We start from the raw sequence: 17,598 nt of genomic DNA, 5'->3' as shown, positions 1-17,598 counted from the left end.
AGGCAGGACTGGCCTAGGGGTATTTTAAAGGGGTTTTAAATTAAATTTTTAGTAGAAGCGGCCAAATTTAAATAGTTATTTTTAATCTTTTTAAATTTTGTATTGTATCACTGTTTTAAACTGGCTGTAAGCCGCCCTGAGTCCTCCGGGAGAAGGGCGGGGTATAAATTTAATAAAATCTAAAATCTAAAATCTAAATAAATGTATCCATTTTTTATACAGGGGGTCCTTGATTTAAACAATTCATTTAGTGACCAAAGTTACAACGATACTGAAAAAAAGTGATTTATGGCTGTTTTTACACATACAATCATTGCAGAATCCCAGAATCCCATGTTATCAAAATTAAGATGCTTGGCAACTGACTCATATTTATGACGGTTGCAGTGTCCCAGGGTCATGTGATTCCCTTTTGCGGCTTTCTGACAAGCAAAGTCAATGGGGAAGCCAGATTCATTTAACAACCGTATTACTAATTTAACGACTGCAGTGATTCACGTAACAAGTGTGGCAAGAAAGGTTGTAAAATGGGATAAAATTCACTTTACAATTGTCTCGCTTAGCAATAGAAATTTTGGGCTCAATTGTGGTCGTAGGTTGAGGACCACCTGTATTGATGGCAAGTGTACTTATACCCACTGCATGTACCTGAAAACTAAGAATTAGGAGTTAAAAATCTGGAAAGACAAAGGGGTGTTTTATAAATCCACAAATCCCATGTCCCATTTCTTTTTCACTAGTATTAGATGCATCTCAACTAGTTTCACAGGTTTAATAAATAATTCAGTAATTAATGAAAGGAACAGAGAATGGTAGAAATAGAGGCCAGAAGTAGAAACGGAGGTGAAATTTTACTAAACTTACCAAATTAGCACTTCCTGAGTGAGACAAAAATACAGTGGTTCTTTGATATTCACACCTCTCTGTATTCTACAATAGTGTTCTTACTTTTTTAAGGCATACAGAATGTGCATATTAGGGAAACGATGCATATATTTGCAAACATGGCATTAAAATGCATTTGTATTCAATCAAATAGTATACGACAATACCAAGAAAATTGGTAGGCAGTGTGCAAAAATACAATAATGAGAAAAATGCACAGGGAAATATGTATGATTTGGGGGGGCAGCCCAAAGGAAAAGGATTAAAAAAAACCAGGCAGAAATGGAACGCAATGAATTTAAGTTTGAGAAAATGAACACGGACCATTCTGTCCATCTGGTCTCCTAAGCACTGGGGAGTTTCAGAAAAATATAGAATATTTCCTTCGTGCCAGGACCGAAACGTTACCATTGCATTCCTGCGAGGCAGAGGAAGGCAGGAGAGGTACGGAAGACTTAGAAGAAGGGCAGGGAGAATTTTGGGATGAGGGAAGAGAGGGTCAGGAAAAGCAGGATTGAGAAGAAGGGCCGTGTTCCTTGGTTGCTAAGCAAGAGAAAGAATTCTTGGGCCTGGAGCCGAGACGGAGCTCGCTGCCCATCTGCATCGGCTCTGCTCAGAACAGCTTCTGCGTGGGTTGCACCCGCCTCTCCACCAGGCTGACAAGACAGTATGGAAGAGCAGGAAGAGGCTGGTGACGGACAAGGACTTGGGAGGGCTCCAAGCTTCTCTACAATCTTTGGCAGGAGGGAACTTTTGCAAATCCTTCTCACAGCCGCCTAGTTACAGGTCACTCTGCTTTCAGTGAAACAGGGTCTATTAATTCTTCAGTACAGATTGGGAAGTAGGCCAAAGTCCCCTTTCCATTCATTAGACCAGGACGGGCCTGTAAGGCAGTCCCAGGGCCACCAGCAGACCCCCTTGCTAGTACCTCTAGTACTGCCAAAAATTGATAACAGAATAACAGAGTTGGAAGGGACCTTGGAGGTCTTCTAGCCCAAACCCCTGCTCAAGCAGGAAACCCTACCCCATTTCAGACAAATGGCTGTCTAATCTTTTCTTAAAAACCTTCAGTGTTGGAGCGCCCACAACTTCTGGAGGCAAGTCGTTCCGCAGATTAAATTGTTCTAATTGTCAGGAAATTTCTCCTTAGTTCTAGGTTGCTTCTCTCCTGTATTAGTTCCTTGATGAGAGGCTTTTTTGCCCATCTGAAATAAGACGTACATGAAAGTTGCCAAGACCAAAAATAGATTTAGTTTAGGGTTTTTGTTTTTCTAAAATAAAGTAACTGTACCAAATTTTCCCTAGGAAAGGAAATATACTGACCTGCCCATGTATATCCCCTTCCCCATAGTTACGGGACAGTTCAACCCTCCTGGCATCGTTAGCCTGCCTCCTATGGTAGAACCTCTTCCCATGCTAAGTGCATCTGCCAGTCACGAAACAGTGCTCTTCCCTTCATTATTGATTTCGTTTTATTGATTTTATGCCTGGTATTGTCCAAGATAAATCTCTTATTTTGCATACATGAAAGCAATTGAGTTTTTCTCTCTTTTTTGCTCACCAACTCACAAGAGTCAGTGAATTCTGATGAGCACCAGGAAGGCATAAATTGAATCCCTGCCTTGCCTTGTATTTACAAGGGAAGAAGGTCAAAATATAATTCCTTATTTGGTAAAAAAAAAAAAAATAGAAGCTTGTAAAACACATAGCTATATTGAGGGAAGTTTGCAGAGAGAGAGAGAGAGATCAAATGACAAGAAGAAGATGGAGGCCACACCTGCATGATGGAAGCCCTCCGTGTTTTTATGTGTGTTGCAATGCACAATGTGTGTTAAAAAAAAAAAGACAGAACTTTGATTGTGCAGTTGCATCCAGCTGTATGCCTTAGAATCAGTTAATGGAGTGATTTTTAAATAAATACATAAAATAAAAAAAATACGGCCACAAAAATACAAAACTCCTTTGCTGCCATCTAACAGTCATGTGGGTCTCTGCAGCCCAGAGATGGAGGTCTTAATGAAGAATGCCTGGGCAACCTTGTTATATGTTAAATAATACCTGTATTTTTATATCATCCCTGACAAGAAATTTGTCTTTAACACTGAATCTGAAGAAGAGTTCTGTCATCCTGGCACCACATCCACATGGAGAAAATTAAGCAGTGGGGTACCACAGGGTTCTGTCTTAGGCCCAGTACTCTTCAATGTCTTCATAAATGACTTAGATGAGGGAATTGAAGGGGAACTCCTCAGATTTGCAGATGACACTAGACTGATAGGAGTAGCCAACACCCCAAAAGACAAACTCAGGATCCAAAAAGATCTTGACAAACTTGAACAATGGGCCCTATCCAACAAAATGAGTTTCAATGTGGAGAAAAGCAAAGTTTTACATTTAGGCAGGAAAAATCAAAGGTATAAGTACAGATTGGGCGAGACCTGGATTAAAAACAGTAACTGTGGGAGGGACCTTGGAGTCCTAGTGGACAATCACTTAAACATGAGCCAGCAGTTTTCAGCAGCAGCCAAAAAAGCTAATACAATCCTGGGTTGCATAAACAGAGGCATAGAATCAAGATCACACAAGGTAAGTACCACTTTATAAAACCCTGGACTACTGCAGCCAATTTTGGTCACCATATCACAAAAAAGAGAGTTTGGAAAAAATTCAGAGAAGAGCAACTAGGATGATTAAAGGCCTGGAGACTAAAACATATGAAGAATGGCTGCAGGACTTGGGTTTGGCTAGTCTAAAGAAAAGAAGAAATAGGGGATACATGATAGCAGTATTATAGTATTTCAAGGGCTGCCACAAAGAAGAGGAGGTCACGTTGTTCTCCAAAGCACCAGAGGGCAGGACAAGAAACAATGGTTGGAAACTGATCAAAGAGAGAAGCAACCTGGAATTAAGGAGAAACTTCCTGACAGTGAGGATAATTAACCAGTGGAACAGCTTGCCTCCAGAAATCGTGGGCAATCTATCACTGGAGATTTTTAAAAAGAGGCTAGACAGTCACTTGTCTGAGATGGTATAGATCCTCCTGCTTGAGCAGGGGGCTAGACTAGAAGACCTCCAAGGCCCTTTCCAATTCTATTCTATTCTAATCATTCTAATCTGTCTAGATTTTTCATTGAACATAATACAGGTAGTCCTTGACTTAGGACCACAATTGGGACCAAAATTTTAGTTGCTAGGGCAAGGTGGTTGTTAAGTGAATCACAGCCACTGGCCCAAAGGCAGTCACCAGCTTTCATGCTTAAGTGAAGACTAGAAGTCCTGATTTCCTGGTGTTCATCACCTTTACCACTACATCAAAGTGCTAATTTTGTCACATACACCCATTTTTTGTTCCCACCCTGCCTGCCGTCTCCACCCCCAGAATTCTAGAACGGAAGCAGCCCGGCGGGGAGACCATCGAGCTGACAGAAGAGGGGCGGCCTGTTGAAGTGACCGAGAAGACCCAGCCCGTCATAGACTGCACTTGCTTTGGCCTGCCTCGCCGTTACATCATTGCCATCCTCTGCGGTCTGGGTTTCTGCATCAGCTTTGGCATCCGATGCAACCTGGGTGTGGCCATTGTCAGCATGGTTAATAATAACACCGTCTACGAAGGGGATAAAGTCATTGTGAAGGTGAGGCTGTTTTTGTCCTCTGTTAATGGAAAGTAACTGTGTTTTGGTTCAGGGTTTTTTTTGTTTTGTTTTTTAGGGAGGCATTCATATCAACAGACATTCTGCACCTTTTTTAGAATTGTGCAGGATGCATCAGCTCAACAGACGAAGACGAAGCTCTAGAAGTCTGAGAAGCCTGGGTTTATAAAAATACAAGCCGCCACTCACACAGAAAACAAAATGTACACAATTCTTAACAGATGCTTAATTTCTAAAAATAAACATCAGGAAGAGAGAACAAGCCTGACAATCAGTGGTGGGATTCAGCCGGTTTGCACCACTTTGGCAGAACTGGTAGCTAATTTTTTGTTGCCCAGGCCCAGAATGGACTTCCAGAAGTAGAATTCACACAGAGAATCAGTTGTTCACATATTTGAATCCCACCACTGCTGACAATCACTTATGTGTTTCCCCTAATTCTGGGTATTCTGGTGCCAGGTCTCAGAGGAATGCACTCTTCACTCTTTACATTCTCAAAAACACTCTCTTCAGCCTCCATTCAGGTTAATATGTGCTGTCAGCTGTGCACGTACTGTAAATAAGTTGAACTTCTGGACTTAATGGTCCACGTACAATTTCATTTACCTGAAATGATTTTCGCAAGTCTTTTTCTTCCTTTTTCTTTTCTGCAGAATGCGATAAACTCTCTCAGTTGCATTTCTCCAAGCTGCTCCAAGTCCTATCTAGGAGGTACTATAGGTGGCTCTGATCAGGAAATGCCTGCTCATGTGTCCCTCTGTCTTTTGTTTCTTATCCTTTCCTGCTTAGAAAGCTGAGTTCAACTGGGATCCAGAGACAGTAGGCATGATCCACGGGTCATTCTTCTGGGGTTACATCGTCACTCAGATCCCAGGGGGGTTCATAGCACAGAAATTTGCAGCTAACAGGTAAATGTTTTGAGGGGGGAAGTAGAATATATGTTTGTGTGTAGATCAGCTAGGGCAGAGGTCTCCAACCTTTTGGTCACCAGGGACCGGTTCCGTGGAGAGAGGTTTTTCCGCGGACCAGAGGGGGCATAGTTTTGTGTGCTACCTGCGTCCCGTGGATGGGGCTTTGCTTGTTTGTGAGCACCAGTTGCTGGCATGCCATGGCCCAGTACTGGTCCATGGACTGGGGTTGGGGACCCCTGAGCTAGGGAATCTTCGGCCATCAAAATGTTGGTGTCTTGGTCTTCTGCTGCCCATCACCACTGGCCATCCTGGCTGGGCTAATGAAAGTTAAGAGACCAGCAACTCTTGAAACTGCCATTAAATCAGGTCTCGGTTGATCTCAATCTATAGACTCAGTCCAACACTATAGTTGAACAGTTACAATTCATGCTGCATGTTCTTTTCTAAAGATGCCAATTTGAATCATACAGGTAATTGACTGCTTTGATTAAAGAAAAATATATAAGTACTTTTGTTTCTACTTGGAAATCACTTCTGGACTGTGTGCTTGGGGTGGAAAAAAATGAAACTTTGATTTTGAATAGATGATTAGTGAAAAGAGACACTCTAAACTAGAACACTTTCGTAGGAGAACGATGCAAATAGAAATTCCATGCACAAAGTAAACAATGCTGTTAGCTACTACTTCTACTAACACCCTCTTCTATTGATTGTAGGGTTTTTGGCTTTGCCATTGTGGCAACCTCTACTTTGAACATGCTGATTCCCTCAGCTGCTCGGGTCCATTTTGGCTGTGTGATGTTTGTGAGGATCCTACAAGGGCTTGTTGAGGTAAGGCTGATCGCTTCACATGTTTGCTTTTGTAGCCACAAAGTTGACACAGGAATGGATAGGAGTTGCAGAAGATAGTTTTCCCAATATCCCTAAGTGTTCCTCTTCCATCTCCCACCAAGGTTGGATTAGAAGATGACCCTTGTCCTTTCTTTCAACTCCACAATTCTATAATTCTATGAGCTTCTTCCACTTTACAGTAAATAAAGCCTGGCTGAATCTCCAGGGTATTGCAAGAATCCAATAAAAAATAAACATTGGTCGTAAACACTTTTATTGCTAACAGTAATAAACATTGAGAGATATTCAATTGGCTGAAAGTATCATACAGCTATAAGACGAACATCTAAACAGTATCTACAGGTGTAAGAAAAACATCAAATCATGCCATGCTATTGCCCTCAGTGGGATAAATCCTGTTTTGCCCTACAAAGAGGTTCTTGATCTGCCTGGCAATAATATTCCCTTACAGCAGCTCCATACAAGGGGCTTGCTTTTTGTATTATTTGCACCAGCTTTCCTCAGCCTGATGTGTTGGGCTTTTAGCCTGCCACCATGACAAAAGTCCATGCCATGCGCTATGGAAAGTAAAGATCAAGACAACCCAAGGGGCAACAAACTGGAGAAGGCTGTTTGATATCTCAGCTGTAGGATCAGCCCAATCATCAGATTGTCTAGGTGACAGGTAGAGGGGAGGGAAGAGTGAAGTTGGAAGACACAGCTCTGAATGCTAAATGGCCTGTCTTAAGTCCCTGAATTGGTTGGCTGCTTGTAGGCATACTTTAGATTCTGTTCTCACATCTAATATGTTCTCAACTCCTATTAGAGTTGAAATGAGATTCACTTTAGATAGATCCATACTTGGAATGGGAGAAAGATCCCATTATTCTTCATCTTAGCAAGCAGACTTGGGCTTGCCCTATTCCAGTGGTGGCGAACCTATGGCACGCGTGCCAGAGGCGGCACGCGGAGCCCTCTCTGTGGGCACGCGCCATCGCCCCAGCACATGTGGTCTCTTAAAAGTTCACCATCACTGGCCTAAGGCCAGCCAGCCTGGAGCTGCCATTGGGGAGCCCACCATCCCACGTGTCAGAAACCACCTGGATCTCCCCCAACCCTGCCCGGCTCCCACAGGTATCCCTCCCCATAAGCAACATCAAGGTGGCCAAGCCCACCCCGGCCTTGCCCACCCAATCTGCCATGACTACTGCAGCCACACCCATCCAGTGGCCACGCCCACCCAGTCTGCCAAGCCCATTGTAGCTGCACCCGCCGAATGGGCCACACCGACTCGTCACCTGGCGATACATAAGTGGGTTTTGGATTGCAGTTTGGGCACTCGGTCTCTAAAAGATTCGCTATCACTGCCCTATTCAGTCATTATTTTATTTTATTTTATTATTTTATTTTATTTTATTTTATTTTATTTTATTTTATTTTATTTATTTTATTTTATTTTATTTTATTTTATTTTNTTATTTTATTTTATTATTTTATTTTATTTTATTTTATTTTATTATTTATTTTATTTTATTATTTTATTATATTTATTTATTTATTTTATTATTTTATTATTTTATTTTATTTTATTTATTTATTTTTATTTTTCCATAGCTGTCCAATTAGAAACTCAGGGCAACTTTAAGAGAAATAAAAAATAAGCCATCTCACAAAGGAGCCAGCTTCTCACAGTCCCACAACCAGAATAATTAAAATGACCCCACAAGGCTCCTGAGAGAAAAGCCAAATCTTTAGAGCCTTTCAAAAGACAGGCTGGTGGTCCGAACAATCCCAGATTGGGGGGAGTAACTCTCCCCATAACCTAAGCCAATTCAGAAGGATACAATTTATTGATGCTATTAAAGGCCACTCAGAGATCAGGGAGACCCAGAATGGATCCACCCCCACCTCCCATCCCAGTCCTTTCCTAGATTATCATGGGAGATCAGTGCCAGTTTGGTACTCTGCTTTGATTCAGAAGCAGATCCAGATATCCCCTTCCTCCAGAGTTTTTTGAAGCCTCAGAATGACCACCTTCTCAACAATCTTCTCCAATGGGAGACAGGTCAGAAATTATCCAATATTGTACAGTCTTCTTGCAATGTCTTCTCAAGAAGACGACAGACAGCCACCATCTCTCTCAAGGATGAATTTACCACTGCTTGGACCCACCAACTCATGATTTCCTGGGGAGACATTGACCAACTAAAGGACATGGATCTAATGCACAGGTGATCACACTGACAGCTCTCAGGATCCTATCTACTTTCTCACGGTCAACAGGCTTAATTCTTCTATGAACTTTTGTCTGTCTCCATGTATCTATCATTTTCTGACAGAACAGTCTGAATGGGAAAGAGCTAAGAAACTAATGAATCTAATTTCTGGCCTTCCTCTTTATATTATTCTCTGCCCTTCACCTCCAGGGAGTCACCTACCCAGCATGCCATGGTATTTGGAGCAAATGGGCACCCCCTTTGGAACGTAGCCGCCTGGCCACAACAGCTTTCTGTGGTAAGATAGCCTTGTTTCTTAAAGCTGACAGTTGTTGACTTCTGGAAAGTTGAATCTTTGATTGAGACCCAATATTTTACAAGCTTAGCAACTTTAAGATAGATATGGACTTCAATTCCCAGAATTCCTCAAGCAGCATGATGGCTGAGGAATTCTGGGAGTTGAAGTCCATACATCTTACATTTGCCAAGTTGGAAAAACACAGATTTAGCCTTTGTGCAAAACTCTAGATCAAAATACTTCACTAGAGTTTTCTCTCTCATCCCATGAGTTGAATCATCACAGGACTGGTTTATGAACTCACTAAAAATGGCTATTAAGTTGCTTTCACATTTTTGCCTTATTGTTGCTGAGGCATTGTTTTTCCATAATAATTTAGTAATAAAATTAAAATAGTGGTTGCCCAAAGCATTCAATACAATATCATGATATCCATCAGTGCTCGTATTCATAGGCAACGTAATTTCTATAATGTTTACTTGGAAACAACATAGTCTCATGCAGCTGTAAATATTATTAGTAATTTTATTTTATAGCTTCTACCCTTCTTGTTTCCTTTCCAGTTCAATTAGTGTTGCTGATAAATTATTAAGGAATTACATTTTAATTTCACCATTATTTATTAGCTCCCGTTCCTCTTGCGGGTGGGGTTTTATTGTCTGTTTTTCTCTCTTGTGTAAAAATTACAACCACAACTAAGAATGGCATTTTCAAATCAAAGAGAAATTGTGGTATCAGTTCAAAGGCTGATGGGAATGAGGAATCCTGGCTTGTATATTTAGCTAATATTTCCTACATAACTTTCCAGGTTCTTATGCAGGGGCGGTGGTGGCCATGCCTCTTGCTGGGATTCTAGTTCAATATTCAGGATGGAGCTCTGTATTCTACGTCTATGGTAAGTGAACTGGCCCAAAAGCGATGGCTGCCATATTGGGCCGTTCTTCACTGGGACTTAATCACAGCCCAAATATGCTTTAGCAGATTTTTTATCCTCCATGTCTCTGTGCCATTGCCTTCATCTCGTTCCCAGCCCAATAAGATCGCCATAAGCCATCTCCATCCATACAGATGTTAAAGTACAGGTGGTCCTTGACTTACGACTAATTGCTTAGCAGCCAGTTACGACAGACCCCCAAAAAGGAACTTACAACCTGGGTTTCAAGTTCTTATGGCCAGCCTCGACCTCCACCCCCAAGGTGATGTGACCACAATCAGCAACCGGCCTGCCATTTGCAGAGATCCAGAGTCACGTGACCATGGTTTAAAACATTTTTGCAGGAAAATGGCTTTACTTTCCAGTTTCAGGCAAAAAAAAATTTTTTTAAATCCCAATGGGTTGGCTTAGTGAATATGGCACTTGCTTAACAGCCAACACAAAAGAGGTTGTAAAATCGGGCACAGTCACATAATGACCTGCTTAACAACTGGGCTTAATTGTGGTTGTAAGTTGAGGACTATCTGTTGTAAATGTTTCCACTTATTCCACCACCGTCTGCAGAAAGCATCCAGGTCTGTTACATTTTGCCACCACCCATCAACTTGGCAAGAAGTCAGATCACTGGAATGATGGGAAACATAAGCAATTGAAGCCAGATAAGAATGGGCGATCAGAGTCACAAATTTTATGCTGAGTTAGTTAGCCCCTGACTTAAAAGTGGTGGCGAGCACCTTCACCCAAGAGTGGGAAAAAATCATAATTGGTCACTATACTACAAAAAAGATGTTGAGAGACTTTGGAAAAATTCAGAGAAGAGCAACTAAGATGATCAAAGGCCTGGAGACTAAAAGATATGAAGAATGGCTGCAGGACTTGGGTTTGGCTGGTCTTCAATCAGCTCTTCAATCAGATATATGAAACAGGAAAGATACCAAATGATTGGCTAAAATCAACCTTTGTGACAATCCCCCCAAAAATAAATGCAAAGAAGTGTACCGAATACAGAACAATAAGCTTAATGAGTCATGCTCTGAAAATATTCCTGAGAATAATTCACACAAGAATATACAACAAAACTGAAGAGCGTCTAGGTAACACACAATTTGGTTTCAGAAACAATCTTGGTACACGAGATGCACTGTTCAGCATTCAGGTTCTTGTACAGCGTTGTAGAGATGTCAATCACAGTGTTTACATGTGCTTCATTGATTTTGAAAAAGCTTTTGATAAAATAAGACACAGCAAACTATTAGAAATCCTGAAACAAGGGGGACTAGATGACAAAGACATCCAAATAATAAAGAATCTGTATTGGCATCAGGTAGCAAATGTGAGACTAGGCCAAAAATACTTAGCTGATGCAGAAATAAGAAGAGGGGTCAGACAGGGATGTATTCTGTCTCCACTGTTGTTCAATATCTATTCTGAGTCAATCTTCAACGAGGCACTGGAGAACATTGATGCTGGCATCAAAGTAAACGGTGTTTGGCTCAACAACTTAAGATATGCTGACGATACAGTTCTGCTTGCCAGTAAGCATGAAGACCTTCAGCTCCTCATCAACAGAGTCACAAAAATATCTGAAAAATACGGCTTGAAGCTTAACACCTCAAAAACCAAGATCATGGTCGTCAGCAAACAACCTGTTAATTTACCACCAATAAATTCCGAAGGAATACCACTAGAAAAAGTTGAAAGGATCACACACCTCGGTTCTAATTTACATGAAAGCTGGGACATGACCATTGAAGTAAAGACAAGGAGAGAAAAAGCCCGAACAGCATTCTTCAAAATGAAAAAGGTCTTCTGCAGTCATGACATAAGCCTAAGACTGAAAATCAGGCTTGTTAGATGCTATTTTTTCTATCCTGCTCTATGGAGTAGAGAGTTGGTCTCTGACAGAAGGCCACCTGAAGAGACTAGAAGCATTTGAAATGTGGATTTACAGGCAGCTATTACGTATAAGCTGGGTTGACAAGATCAGAAATGAGGAGGTGATAAGCCGCCTGGGAAAGCCAAGGGAAATCATCAAAACAATTAAAAAACGAAAATTAGAATATTTCGGACATGTGATGCGACACCCAGAAAAATACAGCATACTCCATTTAATCCTCCAGGGAAAGATTGAAGGCAAACGAGGTCCAGGCAGAAGAAGAACATTGTGGCTTCAAAATCTAAGGGATTGGTTTGGACAAAATTCAGCAGCACTTTTTCGTGCGGCTGCTGATAAAAACAGGATCGCCAATATGATCAGGTTGCAGACTATTGCCTATACCGTCTTCTTCTTCTTCTTCTTCTTCTTCTTCTTCTTCTTCTTCTTCTTCTTCTTCTTCTTCTTCTTCTTCTTCTTCTTCTTCTTCTTCTTCTTCTTCTTCTTCTTCTTCTTCTTCTTCTTCTTCTTCTTCTTCTTCTTCTTCTTCTTCTTCTTCTTCTTCTTCTTCTTCTTCTTCTTAAAAAAATAGGGGTGACATGATAGCAGTATTCCAGTATTTGAGGGGCTGCCACAAAGAAGAGGGGGTCACGTTATTCTCCAAAGCACCTGAAGGCAGGACAAGAAACAATGGTTGGAAACTGAGAGAGAGAGAAGCAACCTGGAATTAAGGAGAAACTTCCTAACAGTGAGGACAATTAACCAGTGGAACAGCTTGCCTTCAGAAGTTGAGGGGGCTTCATCACTCGACGTTTTTAAGAAGAGACTAGACACCTGTCTGAAATGGTATAGATTCTCGGGCTTGAGCAGGGGGCTGGACTAGAAGATCTCCAAGGTCCCTTCCAGATTCTATTCTATTCTATTCTATTCTATTCTATTCTATTCTATTCTATTCTGTTCCTCTCACTGGTTATTCTGCACTTCTGTCTTTGCAGGGAGCTTTGGTATTTTCTGGTATTTATTCTGGCTGATGGTTTCCTATGAGAGTCCGGCCAAGCACCCAACCATCACGGAGGAAGAGAGGAAGTACATAGAGGAAAGCATCGGAGAGAGCGCCACCCTGATGAATCCCCTGATGGTCAGTATTTGTATATATTTGTAAGTTAGCCAGCTCCTCTGTGGGGCTTTAAAATGCTCCAGGCAATTTTACCTTCATTTATTCAATTACTTGCTTAATATAGTGTGTCCTACAGCTTTTGGCTTTCCACCCTGGGTGGATGTATCCCCAGCTAGCACGTCTGTTGAATGTCCCATCTGGAACGTATGGAAATCATAAAACAGCGCATCTAGAAGGTATCAGATAACAAGAGATCTCTGCTCCTTCTCTGCAGAAATTCAAAACTCCATGGCGTCGGTTCTTCACATCCATGCCAGTGTATGCCATTATTGTAGCCAATTTTTGCAGAAGCTGGACATTTTATTTGCTCTTAATCAGCCAGCCAGCCTATTTTGAAGAAGTGTTTGGTTTTGAAATCAGTAAGGTAAGAAAAGTCTTTTTTCTGGTTTGTATTATGTGTGTGCACAGGAATACATTAATAGCTTTACTGCAAGCGTTAAACAGCAAAAATGCACCTGGGCATATTCTTCAAGGGAGGTGCTTATCCTCACTGGCCCTAGAAACTGGTAGCCTATCTAAATTTTAGAACTGACCCATTTTGTTTTACACTTTGATTAAAGACTGTGGATAATGCCTTTAGGCATGTACTGTATAAACAATATAAATCAATATCCACTATTGGAAAAATTTAGATAGAGCAAGATTTGAGAAAATGGCAAATTATTATTATTTCTTAATAGGGTTGCCAGGTGTCCACTATTTGAGTGGACAGTCCACTTTTTTCACATTATGTTCACTATTTTTTTTTCACAAAATAGTGGACATTTTTTTTTATTCAAAAGCTTTATGATGAAATGGTACGTAATCTAAAGCTGTACAGTCTACGTTTTTTACTACTTAAACACCCCCCCCCCCCGTGCTTGTCCGCTATTTTTTGGAAACAGACCTGGCAACCCTATTTCTTAAAACATGTTTTTGCTGCTGGAAAGTGGGATTGGAGTTATTTTTTTAAAATTAATTGCATAATGTCATAAATCTATTTTTGAAAAAGAATGGGAATTAGATAATGCCTCCCTCAAGTCCCCTCTTTTTCTAAGGCAGGGGTCCCCAACCCCTGGGCCATGGCCCACTACCAGGCCGTGGCCTATTTGGAACTGGGCCGTGTGACACGTGGGCCAGTATATGCACGCAGCTGCACTCGTGTGAGCGGTCCAGCTGGGTGGCAAGCCGATGCTCCAAAAGTGGAGTACTGAGAGCAGAGGCTGAATGAGATGAGCACACCCTGCTCAGCTTCGCTGACTGACTAAGGCTACTTGTGCAAGGCACTGGATCCACTTTTGGAGCGTCGAGCAGCCTTGGTGAGTCTGAAGGAGCATGAGACTGCGCCCCCAAAGGTTTCTCTTCTCCACACCGAAAGCTTTTGAAAATGGATGAAAGGCTTCAGGGGAGCGATCTCTTCAGGCCTTCCATCCCTTTGCAAAAGCTTTTGGCACAGAGAAGCCTGAAGGAGCGTGAAACCTCGCCCCAAAGGCTTCTCTTCTCTCTTGTGTGAGTAGTTCCCCTCTCCTCCCCCCCCCCAGCCTCAAAGGTTGGGGAACGCTGTTCTAAGGGATACCTGGATTTGCTCAGCTGTCTTTTAATACCTTCCGGTCTCTGGGATGCTGATTGTTTTTCTTTACTTTTGACACACACAGGTGGGGATGCTTTCTGCTTTGCCCCACTTGGTTATGACCATCATTGTACCCATTGGAGGCCAAATTGCCGACTTCTTGCGCTCGCGAAGACTTATGACTACCACCAATGTCCGCAAGATGATGAACTGTGGGGGTGAGTGAGAAAGGCATCATTGTCACATAACAAGCTGTGGGGACAAGGGTTAGGATCGAGCAGCTACCTCTAGAGCAGGGGTGTCAAACTCAAATTCATTGAAGGCCACATCAGCATTGCGGTTGCCCTTGGGGGGCTGGGTGGGTGTGGCCAGGGTGGGTGCGGCTTACTGGGTGGGCGTGGATGGAGTGGGTGTGGCCTACTGTGTGGGCATGGCCAGCTCTACATCGTTCGTGTCAATGGTGCCTGTGGGGACCTGGGCAGGAGTGGGACAGATCTGAGGGTCTCTGGCAGAAGGAGGTGGGACCGGAACAAGTGCCAAGGCATGGTGTATTTCTTCATTCCTCAGAAAGGGTGACACCTCCCCAGCATGCACCCAGGGGGCAGGGCCAATGCGGCAGGGGCTGGTTCCTCGCTGTTTCTGGACGGCCTTGTGGAGCTAAGACTGAATGTGTTTCAGCATAGATGGCCACCACAAAATTGTACATTGGCTTCCGGCTGGCCTGGGCCAGGGCCAAGGCAGAGGGGGCCGTTCCCTCACTGTTTCCAGGATGGCTTCGCGGGCCACATGAAACCACTTCGCGGGCCGCATCCGGCCCCCGGGCCTTGTGTTTGACATGTCTGCTCTAGAGAGTATCTTTTTCTTTTCTTTTTTCTTTTTAAGAAAAATGAGATTGATAGATACCCAGATTGAAAGGATGAGTACTGAGGGTCGTTTTGGCAATGAACAAAAGGCATTTGAATTCTTTAAAGCAGGGCTCTCCAAAATTGACAACTTTAAGACTTGGGGACTTCCCCAGTTCTGGGAATTGAAGTCCACAAGTCTTAAAGCTGCCAAGTTTGGACACCCCTGCTTTAGAGGAAGGAATGCTATAGAATCACATTGTATTCCTTAAAATACAAATGGGCAGCCTACCGCAATCAAGGTTGATGCTATATATCTGATCCCATCATCCCCAGCTGATATCACTCACGGTCAGCATTTATGAGTTTTCATTCAACGTTTGAAGGGCCTCGGGTCCTCCAAATCCAAAAACTTTGCAGACAATTCAGAGAAATCTTTAATGAGGAAAAAAGATAGGTTTCCAGCACTCACAGAATAAAATCTCTGTTAAATTTTTGCATCTGGCTTTAACGAAGTCCACACTGGGTTTCCAACAGCCTGAGCCTAACCAGAGTGAAAGGCCTTGTACATCTTGTCTGTTCTTTCTTGAGAGGGATTTTCTCCTACAACTTTCCAGAAACTTCCAAACTTCTATATGCGTGAAAGAATAGCTTTCATTTTAAAAAAAAAGCACACCAAGACATCCTCCTCCAGGTGGGTTGGAACACAATGCCTCAAATCCTCAGCCAACATAGTTATGGCCCTCCTGATGAGAGTACTGGGAACTGTAGTCCACCTCATCTGAAGAGCACTGTTATAGGGAAGCTTTAGAAAACCTCCTTCCGGAATAATCTGAAATGATCTCAGAATCTCAAAGTATTAAAATGACTGACATAGTGCAGAATTTATAATTGGGTTTATTGATTATATGCCATTAGGTCAACGTCAGCTCTTGGAGACCACCCAGATAGATTTTCTCTATGATGATCTGTCTCTCACCTGGTCTTACGCCAATGATGATTATTGGTTTTAAACAGGGGGTCTTTTGACTGGGTTCTTATATTGCAAGCTAAGCCATAATACGATTTCTTTAGTTTTAGTTTCATGCGATGTTTGAATACAGCTAATATTATTTGTAACCCATAGTTACATGTGTGGTTCTCATTTCTCGTCAGGGTTTGGCATGGAGGCCACATTGCTCTTAGTAGTTGGTTATTCCCACAGCAGAGGGGTGGCGATTTCTTTTCTCGTCCTGGCTGTGGGTTTCAGTGGCTTTGCTATTTCAGGTAAGCTCTTGGACAGTTGGGCTGACTTTTAGGCATGGTTACGGTAAATATCCACTCCTTTCCCAAGTTTACCTGGATAGGAGCCCAATAGGAGTGGGCCAAAAGTTTTGCCCAGACTTCTTAAACCTGACTTGGGATGCTTTCAGATGCCAAAGCACTACAAGTAGTGCTTGACTTACAACCATTTCTTTAGCAAGTGTTCAAAGTTACAACAGCACCGAAAAAGTAACTTACGACCAGTCCTCACACAACCATTGCAACATCCCCACAGTCACATGGTCGAATTCAGGCACTTGGCAACCAACATGTATGTACAACAATTGCAGCATCCCCGGGTCATGTGACTGCCATTTGTGACCTTTCAAGCTACTTCTGACAAGCAAAGTCAATGAGGAAAGGCAGATTTGATTAACCTAGGCGTGATTCACTTAACAACTTCACAGATTCACTTAACAACCATGGCAAAAAAGGTCATAGAATCAGGCATGATTCATTTAGCAGCCGTTTTGATTAGTAACAGAAAATCTGGTCCCATTTGTGGTTGTAAGTGAAGGACTATCTGTATACGGTACAGTATAAGTGTTGCTATCCCACCATGTATGTTTTGGGATGAACAGCAGCATGTCACAAAGACTCCCCTCCTTCCTCAACTTCCTGTATCATCACTAGCACCATTTTGCCACCATCCTTTCCTCATTTTTGCTCTCCCCTTGCCAGTTTCCAACTCTTTCTTATTCTGCTGTATTGCCTCAAAATAACGCAAGGGGAGAAACGGAGTTTGCTCTGCTCTGTCCCTCAGACCCATAAGTCGTTTCTCATGGGCCTACTTCCTGGGAAACATTTTGTGTTGCTCATTCTGTAAAAAAAACGCCATTGTTCATTGGCTTAGCTCATGCTGGCTGTAGAATTCAGAGAACTGAAGTCCATGTATCTTAAAGTTGCCAAGGTTGAGAAATTCTGTCTTAGCCACTAGCTAAAAACAAGAAAGCACAAAAGGGGAAACAAACAAAAAAGAATACAGGAACGCAACTGAAAAAGGCTAATCATAGTAAATTCCTGAAGGTTAACTCTACTCAAGTGTAGCAAAGGCATGTGTGAATGATGCATCAAAAGAACAGGTTTCCTGTACCATAATCTGAAGTGAATCAGCTTCCACTTTTTATTGT

The 17,598-nt window shown here is 42.3% G+C and overlaps 1 protein-coding gene across 1 annotated transcript in view; it reads left to right on the top strand.

Annotated features, from left to right (window-relative positions):
- Positions 1–17,598, top strand: part of SLC17A7 (solute carrier family 17 member 7) — a 49,318-nt gene that overhangs the window by 28,173 nt on the left and 3,547 nt on the right. The window contains exons 2-10 of the mRNA XM_015810236.1: positions 4,265–4,517; positions 5,325–5,443; positions 6,163–6,277; positions 8,704–8,791; positions 9,600–9,686; positions 12,594–12,736; positions 12,990–13,139; positions 14,410–14,542; positions 16,322–16,432. Coding sequence (XP_015665722.1) covers positions 4,265–4,517; positions 5,325–5,443; positions 6,163–6,277; positions 8,704–8,791; positions 9,600–9,686; positions 12,594–12,736; positions 12,990–13,139; positions 14,410–14,542; positions 16,322–16,432 — 1,199 coding nt within the window. The remainder of the gene's footprint in view (positions 1–4,264; positions 4,518–5,324; positions 5,444–6,162; positions 6,278–8,703; positions 8,792–9,599; positions 9,687–12,593; positions 12,737–12,989; positions 13,140–14,409; positions 14,543–16,321; positions 16,433–17,598) is intronic.

The sequence above is a fragment of the Protobothrops mucrosquamatus genome, unplaced genomic scaffold, assembly GCF_001527695.2.
Source record: "Protobothrops mucrosquamatus isolate PMUCROS unplaced genomic scaffold, P.Mucros_1.0 scaffold8, whole genome shotgun sequence".
Taxonomy (NCBI): domain Eukaryota; kingdom Metazoa; phylum Chordata; class Lepidosauria; order Squamata; family Viperidae; genus Protobothrops; species Protobothrops mucrosquamatus.
The sequence above is the reverse complement of the archived record's forward strand: the minus strand, read 5'-3'. Positions and strand labels throughout refer to the sequence as shown.